The 18,292-nt window shown below is 44.2% G+C and overlaps 1 protein-coding gene across 3 annotated transcripts; it reads right to left on the bottom strand.

Moving 5' to 3' along the window:
• Window positions 1-411: 411 nt before the first annotated feature.
• Window positions 412-13,778, bottom strand: KCNJ8 (potassium inwardly rectifying channel subfamily J member 8). 3 transcript variants are annotated; one of them, XM_024103294.3, is made up of 3 exons: window positions 13,360-13,778; window positions 11,807-12,246; window positions 412-4,673 (listed from the first exon to the last, which is right to left on the bottom strand). In XM_024103294.3, exons 2-3 carry the CDS (start codon window positions 12,169-12,171, stop codon window positions 3,773-3,775), a joined length of 1,266 nt encoding a protein of 421 aa, XP_023959062.1. In that variant the 5' UTR covers window positions 12,172-12,246; window positions 13,360-13,778; the 3' UTR covers window positions 412-3,772. The 3 variants fall into 3 exon arrangements, with proteins under 3 accessions (XP_023959062.1, XP_005296687.1, XP_042704620.1); XM_005296630.4 differs by having other exon boundaries at window positions 13,436-13,776; XM_042848686.2 differs by having other exon boundaries at window positions 13,258-13,395.
• Between the last annotated feature and the right edge of the window lie 4,514 nt (window positions 13,779-18,292).

Genomic DNA, 18,292 nt, shown 5'->3' with positions numbered 1-18,292 from the left:
GGAGAAGAGGTGAAGGCAGCAGAAGAGTAGACACATTTCCAAAACATTTGTATTTCACCATACGTTTCTACCACAGGAGGATCATAGAATTTGCCAGACTGGCTGAGACCCAAGGTCCATCTAGTGTAGTACCCTATCTCCAACAGTGGCCAGCACCAAATGGTTGAGAGGAAAGTGCAAGAAACCCTGCAGCATGCAGTTATGGAATAACCAGCCATCAGGAAAAATTTCCTCCTGACCATATTACTCAGAGATTGGTTTATGCCCTGAAGCATGAGGCTTTGGAGCCCTTCCAAACACTTGGGTCTTTTTTTAAAAAGTCCTTGCTTTTGTAACATTGGATGTTTTTGTTTTCCATGCAGATGACAGACATTCTTCCTTTACATTTCTATTAAAAGAAGCAGAGTCAACTTGTAATCTAGTCTATTTTATTGGCGAGAAAAAGTTTAAAGATATTACATCTGCTATTGAATCCCCTGGTCAATTTTTTTGGATTTGCAATCACATTTCCCTCTTCTAAAATATTTTTCTCTCCCACTGCTTGCTGCATGAAAGACTAAACAAAAAACCGGGAAATTTGACTGATCATTCAGAGTACACTCGATTTTATTATACACAAAAGGCTGTCTAATGCATAAAATAAATGAGCTGGGAAAGGGAGAGAAATATAGTATTCCTTTAATGTCTTTCACTTATAATAACCCTCGGTATTATGGGTAATAATACTAGGCACAAAGAATTCAGAGAGATATGTGCACATAGTTAGGTAACTCTGTAAATGGTCAGACTTTCAAAAGCACTGATTTCAATGGGAGCTGCTGGTTGCCCCACACTTTTCAAAGTCAGGCTACCTACTTAGGTCCCTACACGGACTTGGAAGCTAACTTTAAGCAGCCAGATTTGAAAAACGTGTCTCTGATTTTTAAGCTGATGGTGTCCTTTGAATGTATATAACCTCAGACTTTATACAGGTCCAAACATCCCCTCTCAGTTGCAAAACCTATGGCAGGAGGGAAAAGAGCTTCAGAAACTCTGGTATATAGAGTGGCCAACTCAATTGCCCTCAGCATCTTGTGGTTTGTAAGGCAATGCTTCAATTTGTGTGGAGCCCCTGTGTTCTGCGGGGAATGCTGCTCCCCACCTCATGGATCTCTGGTGATGTCATGAACACTGTGTGTGCTATGTCAGCATCTCCGCAATGCTCCCTAATGCCCCCTCACCCAAGACTGCATTGCTCACTCAGAAACGGTGCTGTCATCAGTTCATCCTGCTGTGCTGAGGGCTCAGTTCACCTGGATTTAGATGGTGACACCTGCAAAGTCACCAGCTGTCACCAACTCACCCTCCCAAATATACTCTCCCTCTACATGTGGAGGGGAAGCTGGAGCTGGCTGTGGTTCTCATTCCAGAGAGGGCAGAGCACCCAAGGGGACTGGGTGCTAGAAGTGGAATGGGAAGAGAATCCGGACGGGATTGAAATGGGACAGTCTTTTGTTCTGCGTTTGTACAATGCCTTGTACGAGGGGGTCCTGGTCCCTGACTGGGGCTCCTTGGTGCTCCCACAATACAAAAAATAAATAATAACAATTAGAAATGATAGTGGTAGAATGATTGGAACTGATGGGAAAGGAGAAGGAACGAGAATATACTGGTGTTGAGATTGAGAGAGACCAAATTGGGGGGACAAAATGAGACAGAGCATTAAGGAAAAAAAAATCTCAGCAGAAATATTTAGAGAGTGAAATAATATAGAAACATTAAACTAAAGGGGCCCTGAAAAAGGCTGAAGAAAGGAAGAATCAAGACAAACAGTGAAGAGTTGAGAACAGAATGAGACAAGGGAAAGAAGGGTGGGGAAAAAAACCCGCAAGGGAGGCAGAATAAGTCATTATTGCTATTTTTTTATTTTATGGAAAATTTGGTTTTATACAGGCTGGTGTTGAGATTATACACATATAATGTGTATAATACAGCAGCTGATGGAATGGTGCTTTGCCTGTTTCAAACAAATGGGCAAACAAGCATCTCTGAACAATTTGATAGCCGTGGCTGTGGATGCAAGGTGGTGAGATACAGATCACCAGATCTGACTATTTTAAATGATCATCCTCCTAATAAATGGACAGGCTCATTATCTGCACCAGCTCACTAGCCACACTCCAAGAGGGTTAGCAGGCAGGGGTGGAAGCACTGGCACCAATTAGGGGGTGTAGGTGTGGCAAACATCATCCCTCATCCCCAGGTTTTGGCATTTGCTCCATAGGCCACAGAGCTGGTGGGCTGGGGTCATGGCATGACAACTTTTAAGCTGTGGTCCCGTGATCAATCAGTACTGATGTTGCCAACAGTGGTGCTAAAGAGTGTGGTTTTCAATTCTTTAATTTAATTAGTCTGGCCTTCTGTCACTAATGACTTTTTCATAAACCAGTGGAACCAAGATTTTAAAAACTGGGAGTGAAATCCTGGCCCCATTGTAATCAGTGGGTGTTTTGCCATTGAGTTCTGTGGAGCCAGGATATTACCCCCCAAATACAGACTTTATAATGTGCAAACAGAATAAAGTCCAAACTGGTTATACTTATTTACACACACACACGGTGCTTTAAAAGGGCCAATTTCACTCAGCTGAAAACAATTCTGAGGCAAATCAGCTGGGATGAAGAATTTAATCAGAATAAATTGAAAGATAATGGGAAATTGTTTATGAACACTTTACTTGATTTCCAAAAAAACGATGCTGTGACTAACAGGGTTAATGTGATCCTTGGATGCATAAACACGGAATCTTGATTAGGAGTAGAGAGGTTATTTTATCTCTGGATTTGGCACTCCTGTGACTAGTGCTGCAATACTGTGTCCAGTTCTGCTGCCCACAATTTAAGAAGGATGTTGATAAATTGGTTCAGAGAAGAGCCACAAGAATGATTAAAGGAGTAGAAAACGTGTCTCATGGTGATAGACTCAAGGAGCTCAATCTATTTAGATTATCAAGGAGAAGGTTAAGGGGTGATTTGATTAAAGTTTATAATTACCTGCAAGGGGAACAAATATATGATAATGGGCCCTTCAGTCTAGCAGACAAAGGTATAACAAAATCCAATGGCTGGAGGTTGAAGCTAGACAAATTCAGACGGGAAATAAGGCATAATTTTTTAACAGTCAGGGTAATTAATCATTGGGAAAATTTACCAAAGGTTGTGGTAGATCCTCCAGGAGTGGCAATTTTTAAATCAAGATCTGATATGCACTAGGAAATATTTTGGAGAAGTTCTATGGTCTATGTTATATAGGAGGACAGACTAGATGATCAGAGAAGTCCCTTCTGGCCTTTGGAATCAATGAATCTATTAACCTTAAATCCATACATCCCACATAAATAATTGGAAGCTACTGGATGCACAGTGCTATTGAAAATCAGCCCACTGGCGGACAGTGCGTAATCCAGAAGTAAAAAGTAAAACACATTTTATGGCAGTCTGTAGAAAAGCATCAGATAGATTTCCTTGAAAGGAAAAAAATCGCACATGCCACTAAAACACATATTAATACAAAATACATTACATGAGTGAACCATGCTTCCTTTACTCTGAGTGTCATTATTCATTAATTAATATGCCTAGTGCTATAGTGTTTCCTACTGCTGTTATGTGATGCTTTCATTAAGTAAAAGAATAAATAGCTCCAGTACAGTTCTATTTTGCATCTGTTTCTTTAAAAACATTTTTGGCCTCTCAACCTTTATCAGTGACTCAGCCTCATGTGAGGTTGTATATCATGTTTCGCACATACTCTGATTCCCCTCGGGCGTTATAAACTGTACTTTGGGCACAATGAGGGAAGAGTTGTTCCTCCTCATAGAGTTGTTCCGCCTCATGGAATTGTTTCTCCTCATGGAGTTGCGTTTCCGCAGAGAGTTTTGATGAGACAGCTCACTTTTCTGAAGAGTCTGGATGAGAATGGAAGGCTTTTCATCCAGCTCCCTAGCACTGCACCGCGGAGCAGCTACCTTGATTGTGTTGCCAAACTTGGAGTAATCAACCGCGTACACGCCTTCCTCTTCTGTTACGATGGGCACAAAGCGGTGGCCCCACAGGATCTCCTCTGCTATGTAAGATGTTCTTGCTTGCGTGGTGATGCCAGTGGTTTCTACTACTCCTTCAAGTACCACTATAAGTTCTAAATCTTGGTTCACTAGGTCACTAGCAGATATATCATAGAGAGGACTCCGCTTGTCTATGACATGGCAAATGATCAAAGGAGCCACCAGGAAAATGTTATTGCTTTCAATAGGGTTATCCACCGGGATGTCTTGCTGATGTATAGGGATGATCTCCCCCTCTGGTGTAGTTGTCTTCCTCACTACCTGTATTCTCACCGAGGCACTGATGATCATGCTTTTCCTCAGGTCTCCCACTCTGAACATGAAGCAAAGTCTGCCGTTCCGAACGGCAATCACCGCATGCCGGCTGAAAATCAAGGTCTCTGCCCTTCTGTGAGCCTGGGCAGTTTTCATAAATATGCAGCCCAGCATGACGGCATTGATAATCAAACCTACGATGTTCTGCAGAATCAGGACAGTGATGGCCATGGGACATTCCTCTGTCATCATTCTGCCCCCAAAACCAATGGTCACTTGAACTTCAATGGAGAAGAGGAAAGCAGAAGTGAAAGACCTATGGAGAAAGTTGCATACAATTAGTTATCTAACTACCTCAAGTAGAAAAGTTAACAGTGTACACTGAATAGGAAGCAATGAAAGAGTTCATTCTTGCAATTGTTGCACACTTAAAACTCCCATTAACTTCAGTGGCAGTTTTGCATGCTCAACATTTGCAGGAACATGAGCCATTGTTTAACGGTCAAAGGACAGACCTGAGAGCCTGGAAATCCTGAATACTGGCATTGACTCTCTCTCTGGCCTTGGACAATTCACCTAACCTCCCTGCCTAATGGTCCATATTCTTCTCCATGTCAGCAGGCAGAGAGCTCTAACTCTTGAAGTGTTTGTTATGTAAAGCCTCCGCTCAAATGCGATTGTAAGATCTGTAACTTGTATCAAATTCTGCAACCTTTTTGCAGACTTTGTAAATTCAGTGGTTGTTAGCATAGCCTTTAAAATTTTGTAACCTTTGCAAGCTCTGTAACCTTTTCAAGTTACCACTTGTATAAACTTCCAAGCTTTGTAATATCCCATCCCTCAGAGAGAGTGTGAACGAGGGAGTGTGAACAAGGGAGTGTATGTGGGACTGGGCGGAGAGGATCTGCAAGGAGAGAGGAGCCCTGAGACAGGAGCCAGGTGTGTCTGATATAATCTGCCCTGAGAAGGCAGTCATGAAGTGCTGTAAAGAAAAGAAGAACCTGGTATGCATGAAAGGAACTGCTCTGGGAATGCTTCTCGGTGACGGACGCAGAAAGGAAATTCAGTGTACATGACAGGAGCCGCCTAGTTCCAAAATAAGGCCTTGGCTACACTTGGGACTTCACAGCGCTGCCGCGAGTGTAGTCACGCCGCCAGCACTGTGAGAGAGCTCTTGAAGCGCTGTATGTACTCCACCTCTCAGAGGGGAGTAGCTTGCAGCGCTGCGAGCGAGTGTGCAGCGCTGCAGGCTCTGATTACATTGGCGCTTTACAGCGCTGTACTCACTGCGCTCAGGGGGGTGTTTTTTCACACCCCTGAGCGCAGCAAGTTGCAGCGCTGTACAGTGCCAGTGTAGCCAAGGCCTAAGAGGAAGAAGGCATGCACACAAGCCCCTGCTTCTTGACCTACTCGGCAGCCTGGATTCGTGACCGCAGGCAGACACACCAGATCTACCACGCTTGGGCTTCTCGGCCTCCATGCTGTCTCCAGTAACTCTCCACCTGTGTAAGTGTGTGGGTGCATGAGGGTATGAATGCAGTGAATATGTGTGTGTATGAATAAGCTCCATCTCTTTTCTATCTGACCTAACAGCGGCATTGTAATAAAACTAATACAAATATGACCCTGGGTTGGTTTTTAGGGGAACAGAGGTAACAGTGTTCTTTTCTTTCCCTCCACCCAATGAAACCTCTGAGTCAGGAGTACCACACCTTCCATTTCCACAGAGTTGGTGGGGTGTGGAGGAGGGAGTGTGGATGAGATGGTTGACTTTTCTAGATTCTCCCACTCTCCAAACCAGTGAGGGAAAGCTGTGCAGTGAGTACAGCCTGAGTTAACTTAGGCCTGGTCTACACTGGGAGGGGATTGGCCTAAGATACGCAACTTCAGCTACTAGAATAGCGTAGCTGAAGTCGATGTATCTTAAGTCGACTTACCTCGTGTTCTCACGGCGTGGGGTTGACTGCCCCCGCTCCCCCGTCAACTCCACTTCCGCCTCTCGCCGCGGTGGAGTATAGGAGTCGATGGCAGAGCAATTGGGGATTGATTTATCGCGTTTACACTAGACGCGATAAATCGATCCCCGATAGATCGATCACTACCTGTCAGTTTGGTGGGTAGTGATCGATCAATTTGGTGGGTAGTGTAGACATACCCTTACACTACTTTCTCCTCTGGACTTTCAGCCTGTAGTGGGGAGGCTGCCCCACTCCATGAGAAAAAGGGTTGGAACAGGCCAGAGAGGCTGTGCAGACTGGCAGCCAGTCAGCAAAGGCCTGTGGAGAGCCAATCAAGGCATAGAAAGAGGCCACTTGGGCCCTATATAAAGGCTGCCTAGCAAAGGAGAGAGCAGTCTCTCCCTGACTAGCAAGGGAGAAGGACTGGCTCCTGAGGTAAGGAGGTAACACCTTGGACAGAGCAGTGCTGGGCAGTGCTGGGGGAGCAGAGCGAGGGCTCCCACCTGTGACCTGCCAGGCTGCAGCCCCTGACTAAAAGGGCTGAGAAAGTGCAAGGGCCAAAGGAGAAGTGGCCCAGGGAGTGCAAGCAGTAGAGGGGAGAGGAGGGGAGGATATAGCTGCCGCCATAGGGACCCCTGGGCCGGGACCCAGAGTAGTGGGTGGGCCTGGGTCCCGCCCACCCCCTTACATTGCACCTGGCTATGTAGGAGCATGGCCCGATACAGATTGTGGCTTGCCCCTGAGGCAGAGGACTAGACTTTGAGGCTGCAGTGGGCCATAAGGTCAGGTGCAGACTGAGGACTGTGGATATCCTCGGAAGGGGAGAGACCCGAGTGGGGCACAGCTGGAGGGCTGTGTCCAGAAGAAGACGCTGCAAGCCAGGGAGTAATGCGGGTCCCAAACAGACAAACATCAGGGCAGACAACGGGCCGGACACCACCCACAGAGGGCACTCCACGGCTAGGACAGAGCACAACCTGTTACATAGCCCCATCAGTGGGCTTTGGGGACAATCACACTAACGGAAACCACTAGAAGCATGGCTCCTGCAGCAACCAAGCTGTTCACGAGTGAGAGTAAGCCAGTGAGGCTAGGCAGCTGAATGAAGTCAATGGGCCTCTACACTCATTCCCTTCATCTCCCAAAGGTTGGGGGTGCTTTGACCTAGCGTTTTGGTTCAACTCACTGTCAAAATAAGGCCATCTGCAAAATTTAAATCTGGATCTAGGTTTGTAACTTATATGTGGATGCTACATAAGTAACATGTGGATTATTTATTGGACATGCCATACATGAAATCTTATATTGATGCATATGAACAAATATGACAATGGCCCTTTTCATGTATTATAGTCCGCCCAGATGTAACATCTATGTACATAACGGAGCTATGTTAATGTAATATATATATATATATCCTTTCCACAAAGGTAGATCTGAATCACCCTTTGTTTCAGGTTTGGTTTTGGAAGAACAAAACCTGATCAACTCTTAACTAACTCTTTGGGCAGGTCTACACTACAGCCGGGATTGATGCTCTGAGATCAATCCACCGGCGGTCGATTTGGTGCATCTAGACCCACCAAATTGACAGCAGATCGCTCTCCCTGTACTCTATCCCCGACGAGAAGAGTGAGGTAAGTCAATGGGAGAGTTTCTCCCGTCGACCTCCCACGGTAACTCGACCTAAGGTACGTCGACTCCAGATACGTTATTCATGTTGTTGGAGTTGCGTAGCATAGGTCAATTTACCACGTAGATTAGACATAGCCTTTGACTATGACTTCAGGATAAGTTGGAACAGTCCTTCAAACTACTAGAGGACCAGGAGTCACAAAGAGAATTCAAAATGTTTTATAGCACATGCAAAATCAGGGAGATTTTTTTTCTGTGGAAAGAGAAAACTCATCTTAAAGGAAGTGACTCCCAGTAATGTGACTGCTGAGTTCTCACTGGCTCTAATTCAAATTTGATAAGCATGTTTTAAAACCGGGATTTTTTAAAAGCTTTTCGTTCTTGGGAGTTACCACCAATGAGGTGTTTTTTGTGTGTTTTTTTAAATTGTGTTTTTTTGTTTTTTTGCACATAGTTCTAAAGAATTCAGGAATGAAGGGGTTAATATGGTATTTAATGGAATTAGTGAAAGGGTGACGAATATTCAGCCATATGCAGAGCGAAGTGTATGGTTGCAACTTCAAATACTCCAATTTCTTTTAAAAATGATTCATTTGAAAAAGAATCCACATTTTTATAGTGTAAACTCAGTCCTTGAAGAAATGAAGGTCTAGCAAGCTGAGCATGTGAACACAGAAGTAAAAGCCAGGGAGCAACTAATTGTAATAATCCCAAGTCTGTCACTGATTCCCATTTCAGCTTTGGCAACAATTTGCCTATCTGGAAAATGGGCAGGATAACAATATTAACCTACCACAGAGGGGTGTGGTTAATAGTTTTGTAGCACTTTGAAAACATGAAGTGCTCTATGAGTTCTAAGTGTTGGTTACAAATTTCAAACCCAGGTGTCTCTTAAAGCTACATTTTGGAACCTACATGGAAAGATTTTAGTTAGATGTCTAATATGGATTTAAGAGACTAACTTTAGGCACACAGGCTTTAAAATTTTGGCTATTTTTAATTATTATTATTACTGTATACAGTGACAATATCAAATATTCCTTTAAGATAATCAGTTTTTCTTTATTCTTAAAAATATTAGTGACAATACTTTTATTCCATAACTTTGTTGGAACAGGGAGTCAGTTTTAACAGAACAGAATCATTTACTGCCATGAAAAATTACTTTTCGTGACTAGAAGATAGATGGTTGTCTACCTTTTGGCCTGAAACACTACAGATACTAATACTATATGACAACATGTGTTCTTCGTCATGTGCTAAAGCAAAAAGTTATGTTAATCCTTCATTCACTTCAGTTCAGTGGTGCTAGAACATTTTTAATAGTGGGAGTGCTGAAAGCCAGTCCCCTAACCCCTGTCCAACCCCCCCGCCCCAGCTGAGGCTGGGAGCAAAGCCCCGGGTGTGGAGTGGCAGCAGACCCCGGAAGCTGGATGGCAGCAGAGCTGGGTGGCTGGGACCCGGGCGTGCGGCCAGCAGCCAAGACCCTGGGCGTGGGGCCAGCAGTTGGGATCCCAGGTGTGGGGCCGACAGCGGAGTCCCCGGGCACTGGGCTGGCAGCCAGGAGCCCGGGGGTGCTGCAGCACCCCTCACACCCATAGTTCCTGCACCTATGTTTCAGTTAGTTATAATAACCCTTCACATTTTCCTTGCAGTAAAATGTAGTGACCTCACTGGAATTGTTGTTTGAATAGGGATTTTGTACCTTAAATCCTGCATGGACTAGGTGGAGACTTATCAGTGGTAATGCCAGTGGATGGAATAGAGAAAGGGCCAGAACCTTGTTTTGGATACAACCCCTTTGCACCACATTGGCAGCAGAAAGCAGCCATAAAACTTCCTGAAGCAGACAGTTAAGCAGTCTCCTAGTGTAAGGGACTACAAGGGACATGCCTGGCAGCAGGAGGTATGGCTTAAAAGCTGTTGTGCTCATGTGACCCCCAGCTTGCATAAGGCCGAGTATCATGCGGATTCCTCACAAAAAATGAATCAGTGTGAACTTTAGTGCATGTGTGTTCCATTGCCAGGAAATGTCCTCTGGGAAGGGGACATCCTGGGGTAGCAGCCAGCAAGAAAGTCCCATAGGAGAGGCTCCATTGGAGCTGTGCTGCTGCTTTGAAGCTGAAAGGCAAGGCAGGGAGTCCCAGACCAAATGTAGAAAGCTCAGTGCCCAATGGCCCTTCCTTCCGACAGATCCTCTGAGAGTAGAGTAGCGGGTTTGTGGGATGGAGCCCTTTCTACTGCTGCAAACCCCGCCCCGCCTTTCCTTGAACAATAGAGAGGACATACTATGAAAAAGAAGCCTGAGAGAGTTCCCTCACAGAGGTGATCTGAGCCATAATTGCTCATTTCAGAAGCTCTGGCTTGCAGCCAGTTCCTAAGAATAAATAAATGTAAAATCAATCAACGCAATGAAGTTTAGTCCAGCTTGGAAGGGGAATAGCCCCACTTAGGAAAGCAGCGTAAAAACAAGGGAAGGGATTAAGAACCTGGTCCTTTTTAGGCCAGAAATAATGCCACTTGGAATTTTGTACATGCTACCACGGTGTTTGTGTCACCGAGACAGAGAGGGAGATAAAAGTGGACACTCAGATATTATGAGTCTAATTCTACCCCACCTTGCCCCTTGTGTGGTCCCAACAACAATGCAAAGTGTATGCAAAATGCATGCAAAATGCAACCATTCTGATTCAGTAGCATTTTACACCCACCTTGCACCGGTGTAAATGACAGGGCAACGGTTAATCAGGTTCTTTCTGTTCAAAGAACAAGTACTATAAATAAGGATCTTACTGCACATATCACAGAATGGTCTCATTGCTTGCTCCTATTAATGTTTGCTCTTTGGAGTCTGTAAACATACTGTGTATATTTGAAATTCCCTCCTGATCAGTCATTTGGTTGGTGCTCTGGAAAGTGCCAGGGTTCTGGGAGTTTTGTTGGTAGTAAAAGGAAAATAACACACTCCTCTGACACCTATTGTAGTACTCTGGTAGTGTTTTTCACAACAGTTCTTGTTGTCTGAGATAAATACTGATGCAGTGTGTCACAGCACTTGTCCCGTAATTAAAATCGATAAATCTTCATAAGTGACTAATAATTTTGGGTACTTCCATTTTTGGCTTCCCAACTAGAGATATCTAAAAGAGGCCTAATATTCAGATGCTTTCCATTTTCTGGAAATCAAGTCTCACTAAGGTGTCATAAGTTGGACAAGCCAGAAAATGAAGCACCCAAATTCAGTAGTCATCTTTGAAAGTTTGGACTGATTTTCTGAAGCCAAAATATAGTTCTCAAGATAAACTGTTTCTTTTTGTGTCATGGTGTGAAATTCACTATGGACCACACCATGTTCAAGATAGTGTTATTGATGTAGACAGGACTAAACCATTTACAACACACACCTAAGGGCCACTTTGTTGAAGCAGGCTCTAACTTAACAGGCATGGAAAATTATCAACATACTGTAGAGACATCTGAAAAGCAGCAAGGTCTCTGTCACTATCAGATTCTAGGAGATCCGGTAAGGCATCAAAGCAGGGCCGGCTCTGGCTTTTTGGCTGCCCCAAGCAAAAAAAAAAAAAGCGGCCGTGCCACCCTAGGATTGGGCAGAATGCCGCCTCCAATGCTTGCTCAGCTGGTGCGTGGAGCCGGCCCTGCATCAAAGAATTCTGAGGTACAGTATTTCCCAAGCCTGGGGGGCTTGTAGGATTTGGTGGAACCTAGTGGAGAACACTCAACTTTTCAGTTGTCTATACTGTATAGAACAGTTCAAGTAAACCAAAGCCTAGTTTTAGGTTTGGGCAGCATGGCATTCACATCATTGCTATTCCTTACACCTCCTACTGTACATTACCTGACACATGTCACGCATGGTGTCCACTTAGTACTGCCTGTACAGTTCTCGGTGCTAGCATCCATGTCTCCATGGGCAAAAGCCACCAGCCACCACATCATGGCAAAGAGCAACCAGCTGCACAGGAAGGACATGGTAAAGATCACCAGCGTGTGGCGCCACTTCAGGTCCACCAGGGTGGTGAAGATGTCTTGCAAGAAGCGGCCCTGCTCGCGGATGTTCTTGTGCGCCAAATTGCATGCCCCGCTCTTGGCGATGAAACGAGCTTTGCGGGGCTGGTCCCGGATGCGTGGCTTGCGAAGGTTCTCAGCAGCAATCCGTGCCAGCACATATTCTTCAGGGATGATACTCTTCCTGGCCAACATCTTCCTGCCACCATAGTCCACCTAGCAGGACACAAGTGCTTTTCCACTGGTCTCCCTTTTGTGTCCTCCTACATCCTGAGGAAAAAAAGAACAAGATCTAGTTTGCCATCTATTTCCCATTTTTCCCAGACAATAAAAGTGATAGGCATGTGGAGTAGATGGCCCTCGTGGGAACAGCTGTTAAGTTAAATGTCACTGTAAGATTATTCTACAGTGCTATTATATGCTCATTTTAGACTGTGATTGTTATAAAGGCAGTTAGGGCCAAATCATAAAACGAATAAAAATAGTGATTTATTTTGGACACTGGTAGAGTGAGGAAAGCCACAGAAAGGCCTTAAAACTGTGGACCAAAGTAAATAATGATCCATGCTTTAAGGCCAGATCCTACTGAGACAGTTAACCATGCAACCAACTGCACACAAGTGATTACTCTGCTGAATGGGAGTACTCATGTGAGTAAGTGTTACTTGCATGCGTATGAATTTACAGAATCTGACCCTTATTTAACAAGGGCACAATAGTGGAGCTCACCTAGGTGAGCCTTTCCAAATAGCCCTACTGAAGTCAGTAAGACAACTGGTATGTTATTCACTCACATAAATAAGGGCTGACAGTCTGGTCCCGAAGCATCATGTATTTCAGATTAAAATAGAAATGTGTGGGGAAATATTACATTACCTGGGTGGGAAATTATTGACCACTTGTTGAGCTAAGGAGGGGCGGGGGGTTTCCCCATCCAAATCAAGCAAAAAATAGTAATGAAAATTAAAATAAATATTTTATTTTGTATAATAAAATAGGCATGCGATTAAAATAAAAAAAAGGTGATCTGGCACTGAAAATTGGCATGGTGCTTTGCACCCCCCCCCCGCAATTATCATCATAATGCACCTAAACTTCACCTAATCTCCTCCAGTTTTTTGTGTGTTTTTGCTCAAATGTTACTAATGAATACGATGCAACACTAAATAAATAGAATATGTGTTAATTAACAACAACAAAATCCCCTCCGTACCCTTTCCCAGCCCGACCTAAACAGGGGGAGGGAGGGGGGGGGGGGAAATCCATGTATAGAGACCTCACACTTTAAGTCAAAATCCTCTCCGCTTTCAAGGAGAGAAAACGCCCCACTGTTGATCCTTCCATTTCAAAGGGAGAACGACGCCTGCAGGCACCTGATCTTACTTTGTTCGGCTTGTTGAAGGGGAGGAGATCTCTGACGAGGAAGTGCAAAGACCCCAGAAGGAAAGCTGAAACTTACAAAAATCCCGAGCAGGATCCGGAATGCTGTCTCAGACCCCCGGCGCTGCCTGGCCACATCCCAGCCGAACGCCCAACACGCCGGGGCAGCAGCAGAAGGCAGGAGCGAAGATCTCTTGCGGGGGGGGAGGCTGGCTTAGTGCTGCGGCACAGGACAAGTTCAGGAAGCTGATCTCTCTCTCTGCCTCCTAAAGGCGGCTTCCTTCCTTCCCCGCGGGGCTCCAGGGGGAGGTGATGCTCAGCAAAGCAGCCGGTTGTGAAAGGCTCTATCTATTTCGTCCCGGAGCTGCGGGGTGGCAAGCGGCCCCCGGCGGAAGTGCGGGGGTAAAGGGGAGTGTGCTGAAGTGGTGTGTGGGACAGGGTGGGAGAGAGAAACAGGGGGATAGATCACAGCCCCGCACCCCAAACACTTTTAAACAGCTCCCAACTTTTTTGTTGTTTTGGAAGGGGGTTGTTCTTGTATCCAAAACTCCATTGATACACAGGGGGATTTGATTTCATTTTTTAAACTGTAAAGGTCAGGATAACAGGGCACTGATCCTGCAGTCCCTACTCCGGCAAAACTCCATTCTACTCAATGGGAGATTTGCCTGTGTAAAGACAATAGGGGTTCTCCCTAAATGCTCTTCCCCAAGTCATATAAAAAGGCAGGGACAGGGTAACATTGTCAGAAGCACCTACATCACATTGCAGCCTAAGTCCCATTTTCAAAAGCGACTTAGACACTCAGGAGTCTAAATATCATGAAAAGCTGAACTTTTCTCTGCTTTCAAGTTGAAAAATCTCCCCCAATAACCCTATAGAACCTTCAGTTTCAGCTGAAAGTCAATGGGACTTAGGTTCTTAAGTGCCTACATCATTTTTGAAAATGAAACTATGGAACCTAAGATACTTTGGCACTAAACCTTTTAAACCTGAAATGAAAAAGTTGAATAGGGATGTTAAAGCTCTGGCAAATCATTTTAAATATAAAATAATTAAATAACAGAATTATTTAAATTAGATTTTAGATTACTATTATTGGTTTCATTATCTAATTGAAAGAACTTCTATTAAACCAGCAAATCAGCCAAAAAACCTGATAAAATGAAACCCCTTGTCTATCCTATATTTTTGTAATCTCGTTTACATTTATTATGTATAGTTTTAATAATGTCTTACATCTTTAAAGACCCTGTCAGGTATTTTTGTTTCTGTGGCAAAGCCCTTAAAATATAATCAAATCATTGAATTATATAGAAGTAGATTTCGCTTTTTAGGCTTGAGCCAAAGCCCACTGAATTTATCTGAAGTCTTCTCTGTGCTCTGCAGAACTCTCCTTGAAGTCAGGATTCACTTGAAGGATTGGGCTCTTTAATAGTAGCTCACATTTACTTGCCTCTCAAATGAGTTAGACTTGCCTACAGTCTGGAGATCTTCAACAACTTCCTGATTGCAGCAAAACTGTGAAATGTGGTTTATTTCTCTCTCTCTCTCGCTGACCGGGGGGTTTTGCTCTTTATAAACTGATGCACTCTTTGTTCTTCCTACTACACACCAGGCTACTGCATTTGATGAAATAACCGACATGCGTAACAAGAAGCATGTGCATAAGTGTTTGCAGGCGCAAGGCCAAAATCTGTCATGGTTTTTGCTGCCCCTTTGCCACTGACTTCATTCCTTTGCCTGCTGCTGCAATGGGACTTTTTATAGCACCAAAATCCCATTAAGTTGAATGGGTGCAGAATGGGCCTATTCTCCTGTTTAGCTGGTGTAATAGGTACTGCAAGATATGAGATGGGCACAGGAGAAAGTGTGCCTGGACAGGGATACCTAAAAATACATAAACAATGAAATAAAGCTTCCTTCCCACACACAAGTTAAAGGTTATAATTTTGGCAATTTCTCAGCTTCTCATGTTTAATGGAAACTTACTTTCTAGGAAATTTGAGATTTTTTTCCCCCCATGTAGGAAGAATAAACAGAACACTTGCTTCATAAAAGGATCTAAGTTTAGATTTTAATGAAGCAAAGTGTAGCGTGCTACTCTGCATTGTGTCTGATCATCTCTTTTGTACCCATAGTGCTTGCAGCTCTGTGAGTGCGTGTGTGTGAGAGTGTGAGTGTGAGGGTACGTCCAGACTACCCGCCGGATCGGAGGGTAGCGATCGATCTATCGGGGATCGCTATATTGCGTCTCGTCTAGATGCGATATATCGATCCCTGAACGCGCTCCCATCGACTCCGGAACTCCACCAGGGCGAGCGGCGGTAGCGGAGTTGATGGGGGAGCTGTGGCCGTCGATCCCACGCCGTGAGGATGGGAGGTAAGTCGAAATGAGATACACAACTTCAGATAAGGGAATAGCATAGCTGAAGTCGACGTATCTTACATCGACTCCCTCCCCCCGCCAGTGTAGACCAGCCCTGAGTGTGATGCCTCAAATCAGCAAAAACTTATGCACATGCTTAACTTTAAGCAGATAAGCAGACCCAGTTGGGTACTGCTCATCTGCTTAAAATTAAGCACATGCATTAATCTTTGCAGTATCAGGGGCTACTGGAAACCAGGTACTTCAGAATTCTAATCCCAGTTTTGCCACTGACTCATTATATGACTGTGGGCAAGTCACTTAACCTCTTTGATCCCTTTATGTAGAATGGGAATATCATATTGACTCTATATAAATCCATGGTATGCCCAGATGTTGAATACTGTGTGCAGATTTGGTCACCCCATCTCAAAAAAGATATAGCGGAATTGGAAAAGGTACAAAAAAGGGCAATAAAAATGATTTTGGGTATGGAACTGCTTCTATATGAGGATAGATTAATAAGACTGGGACTTTTCAGCTTGGAAAAAGGATGATTAAGGGGGATATGATAGAGGTCTATAAAATGATGACTGGTGTGTAGAAAATAAATAAGGAAGTGTTATTTACTCCTTCTCATAACCGAAGAACTAGGGGTCACCACATGGAATTAATAGGCAGCAGGTTTAAAACAAACAAAAGGAAGTATTGTTGACCTGAATTTGATGGTGTCAAGGCTGGATACCCACTTTGAACTTTAGGGTACAAATGTGGGGGCCTGCATGAAAACTTCTAAGCTTAACTACCAGCTTAGCTCTGGTCCGCTGCCACCGTCCCAAGGCTAGTTCCCTTCCCTGGGAAGCCTTGAGAAACCTTTCACCAATTCCCTGGTGAATACAGATCCAAACCCCTTGGATCTTAAAATAAGGAGAAATTAACCATCCCCCTCCTTCCTCCCACCAACTCCTGGTGAATACAGATCCAACCCCCTTGGATCTAAAACAAGGAGAAATTAACCATTCCCCTCCTTCCTCCCACCAACTCCTGGTGAATACAGATCCAACCCCCTTGGATCTAAAAACAAGGAAAAACCAATCAGGTTCTTAAAAAGAAGGCTTTTAATTAAAGAAAAAGGTAAAAATCATCTCTGTAAAATCAGTATGGAAAATAACTTTACAGGGTAATCAAACTTAAAGAGCTCAGAGGACTCCCCTCTAGTCTTAGGTTCAAAGTACAGCAAACAAAGATAAACACTCTAGTAAAAGGTACATTTACAAGTTGAGAAAACAAAGTAAAACTAAGACGCCTTGCCTGGCTATTTACTTACAAGTTTGAAATAGGAGAGACTTGTTTAGAAAGATGTGGAGAACCTGGATTGATGTCTGGTCCCTCTCAGTCCCAAGAGCAAATGAAAAACCAAACAAAGAGCACAAACAAAAGCCTTCCCCCCTCCAAGGTTTGAAAGTATCTTGTCCCCTTATTGGTCCTTTGGGTCAGATGCCAGCCAGGTTACCTGAGCTTCTTAACCCTTTACAGGGAAAAGGATTTTGGAGTCTCTGGCCAGGAGGGATTTTATAGTACTGTACACAGGACAGCTGTTACCCTTCCCTTTATAGTTATGACAGATGGATTAGTTGTTATGGCTTGCCACTGATCGCATCCAACCAGAGTATTTATAGGTTCTTGTCCAATTCAGACTACAGAGTTCAAGAACTCAGAGAGCTCTATATTGGGAGAGGACTCTCGGGGTGCTTGGCAAGAACACGTACACTGAGGACAATACCAAATTGATAAAACCTTTATAAAAATAAGAAATGCAAAGAAACTTATAACTGCAAAACAATAAAAGAATTCCAAATCTCCTGGTGGTAACATTTCTATTATAAGTACCTTAACCTAACATACTCACACCCTTCCTTGAAGACCCGGTAATAGGAAGTGAAGGACCAGCCTCACTCCTGGCATGTCCGATTACGCAATGGTGCTGGGTTCCCCAATGGTTAGGAATGTTGAGTAGTTATACTATACTGCACAAGCTGAGCTGATAGCGTGATAGAAGATAGAATACATAGATAGATGAAAAGATGGTCTATAGAGTATAGGAGAACTGGAAAAAGCACTCCAAGAAACCGAAGCTTCAGGAGTTAGAAGAGCATAGAACAGCCCTCTTACAAGATATTTTATAGGGTCCTGACCTATGTAATTCAGGCCCAATCTACTATACCCAAATTTTATTTCCATACCCTAAGAAATTTATGGGTACCTGTAGTGAGGCCTTATTGGAAACAACTGGGAGGTGCTAAAGGCCCCTCCCCGAGCCTAGCAGGAGGGACCACTGGACCCAGGAACCAACTAATCTCTTGGGACAACTAATGAAAAAACAGGGAGTGGAGTGACGGTCAAAGGTTCAAAATCAGGGTGCCGGTTGAGGACACCGAGCAGAGAACCCTGGACAGCGCCCACTGCTCCTCAAAGGTGTCAAGGGAGCAGCAGACGCCGCCCAGTGGAACTCTGCCCGGAGACGTGAGACCAGGGAGGTACGGCAATAGGCCCCACAGTAGCAGAGCA

The sequence above is a fragment of the Chrysemys picta genome, chromosome 1 (genome assembly GCF_011386835.1).
Source record: "Chrysemys picta bellii isolate R12L10 chromosome 1, ASM1138683v2, whole genome shotgun sequence".
Classification (NCBI taxonomy): Eukaryota; Metazoa; Chordata; order Testudines; family Emydidae; genus Chrysemys; species Chrysemys picta.
The sequence above is the reverse complement of the archived record's forward strand: the minus strand, read 5'-3'. Positions and strand labels throughout refer to the sequence as shown.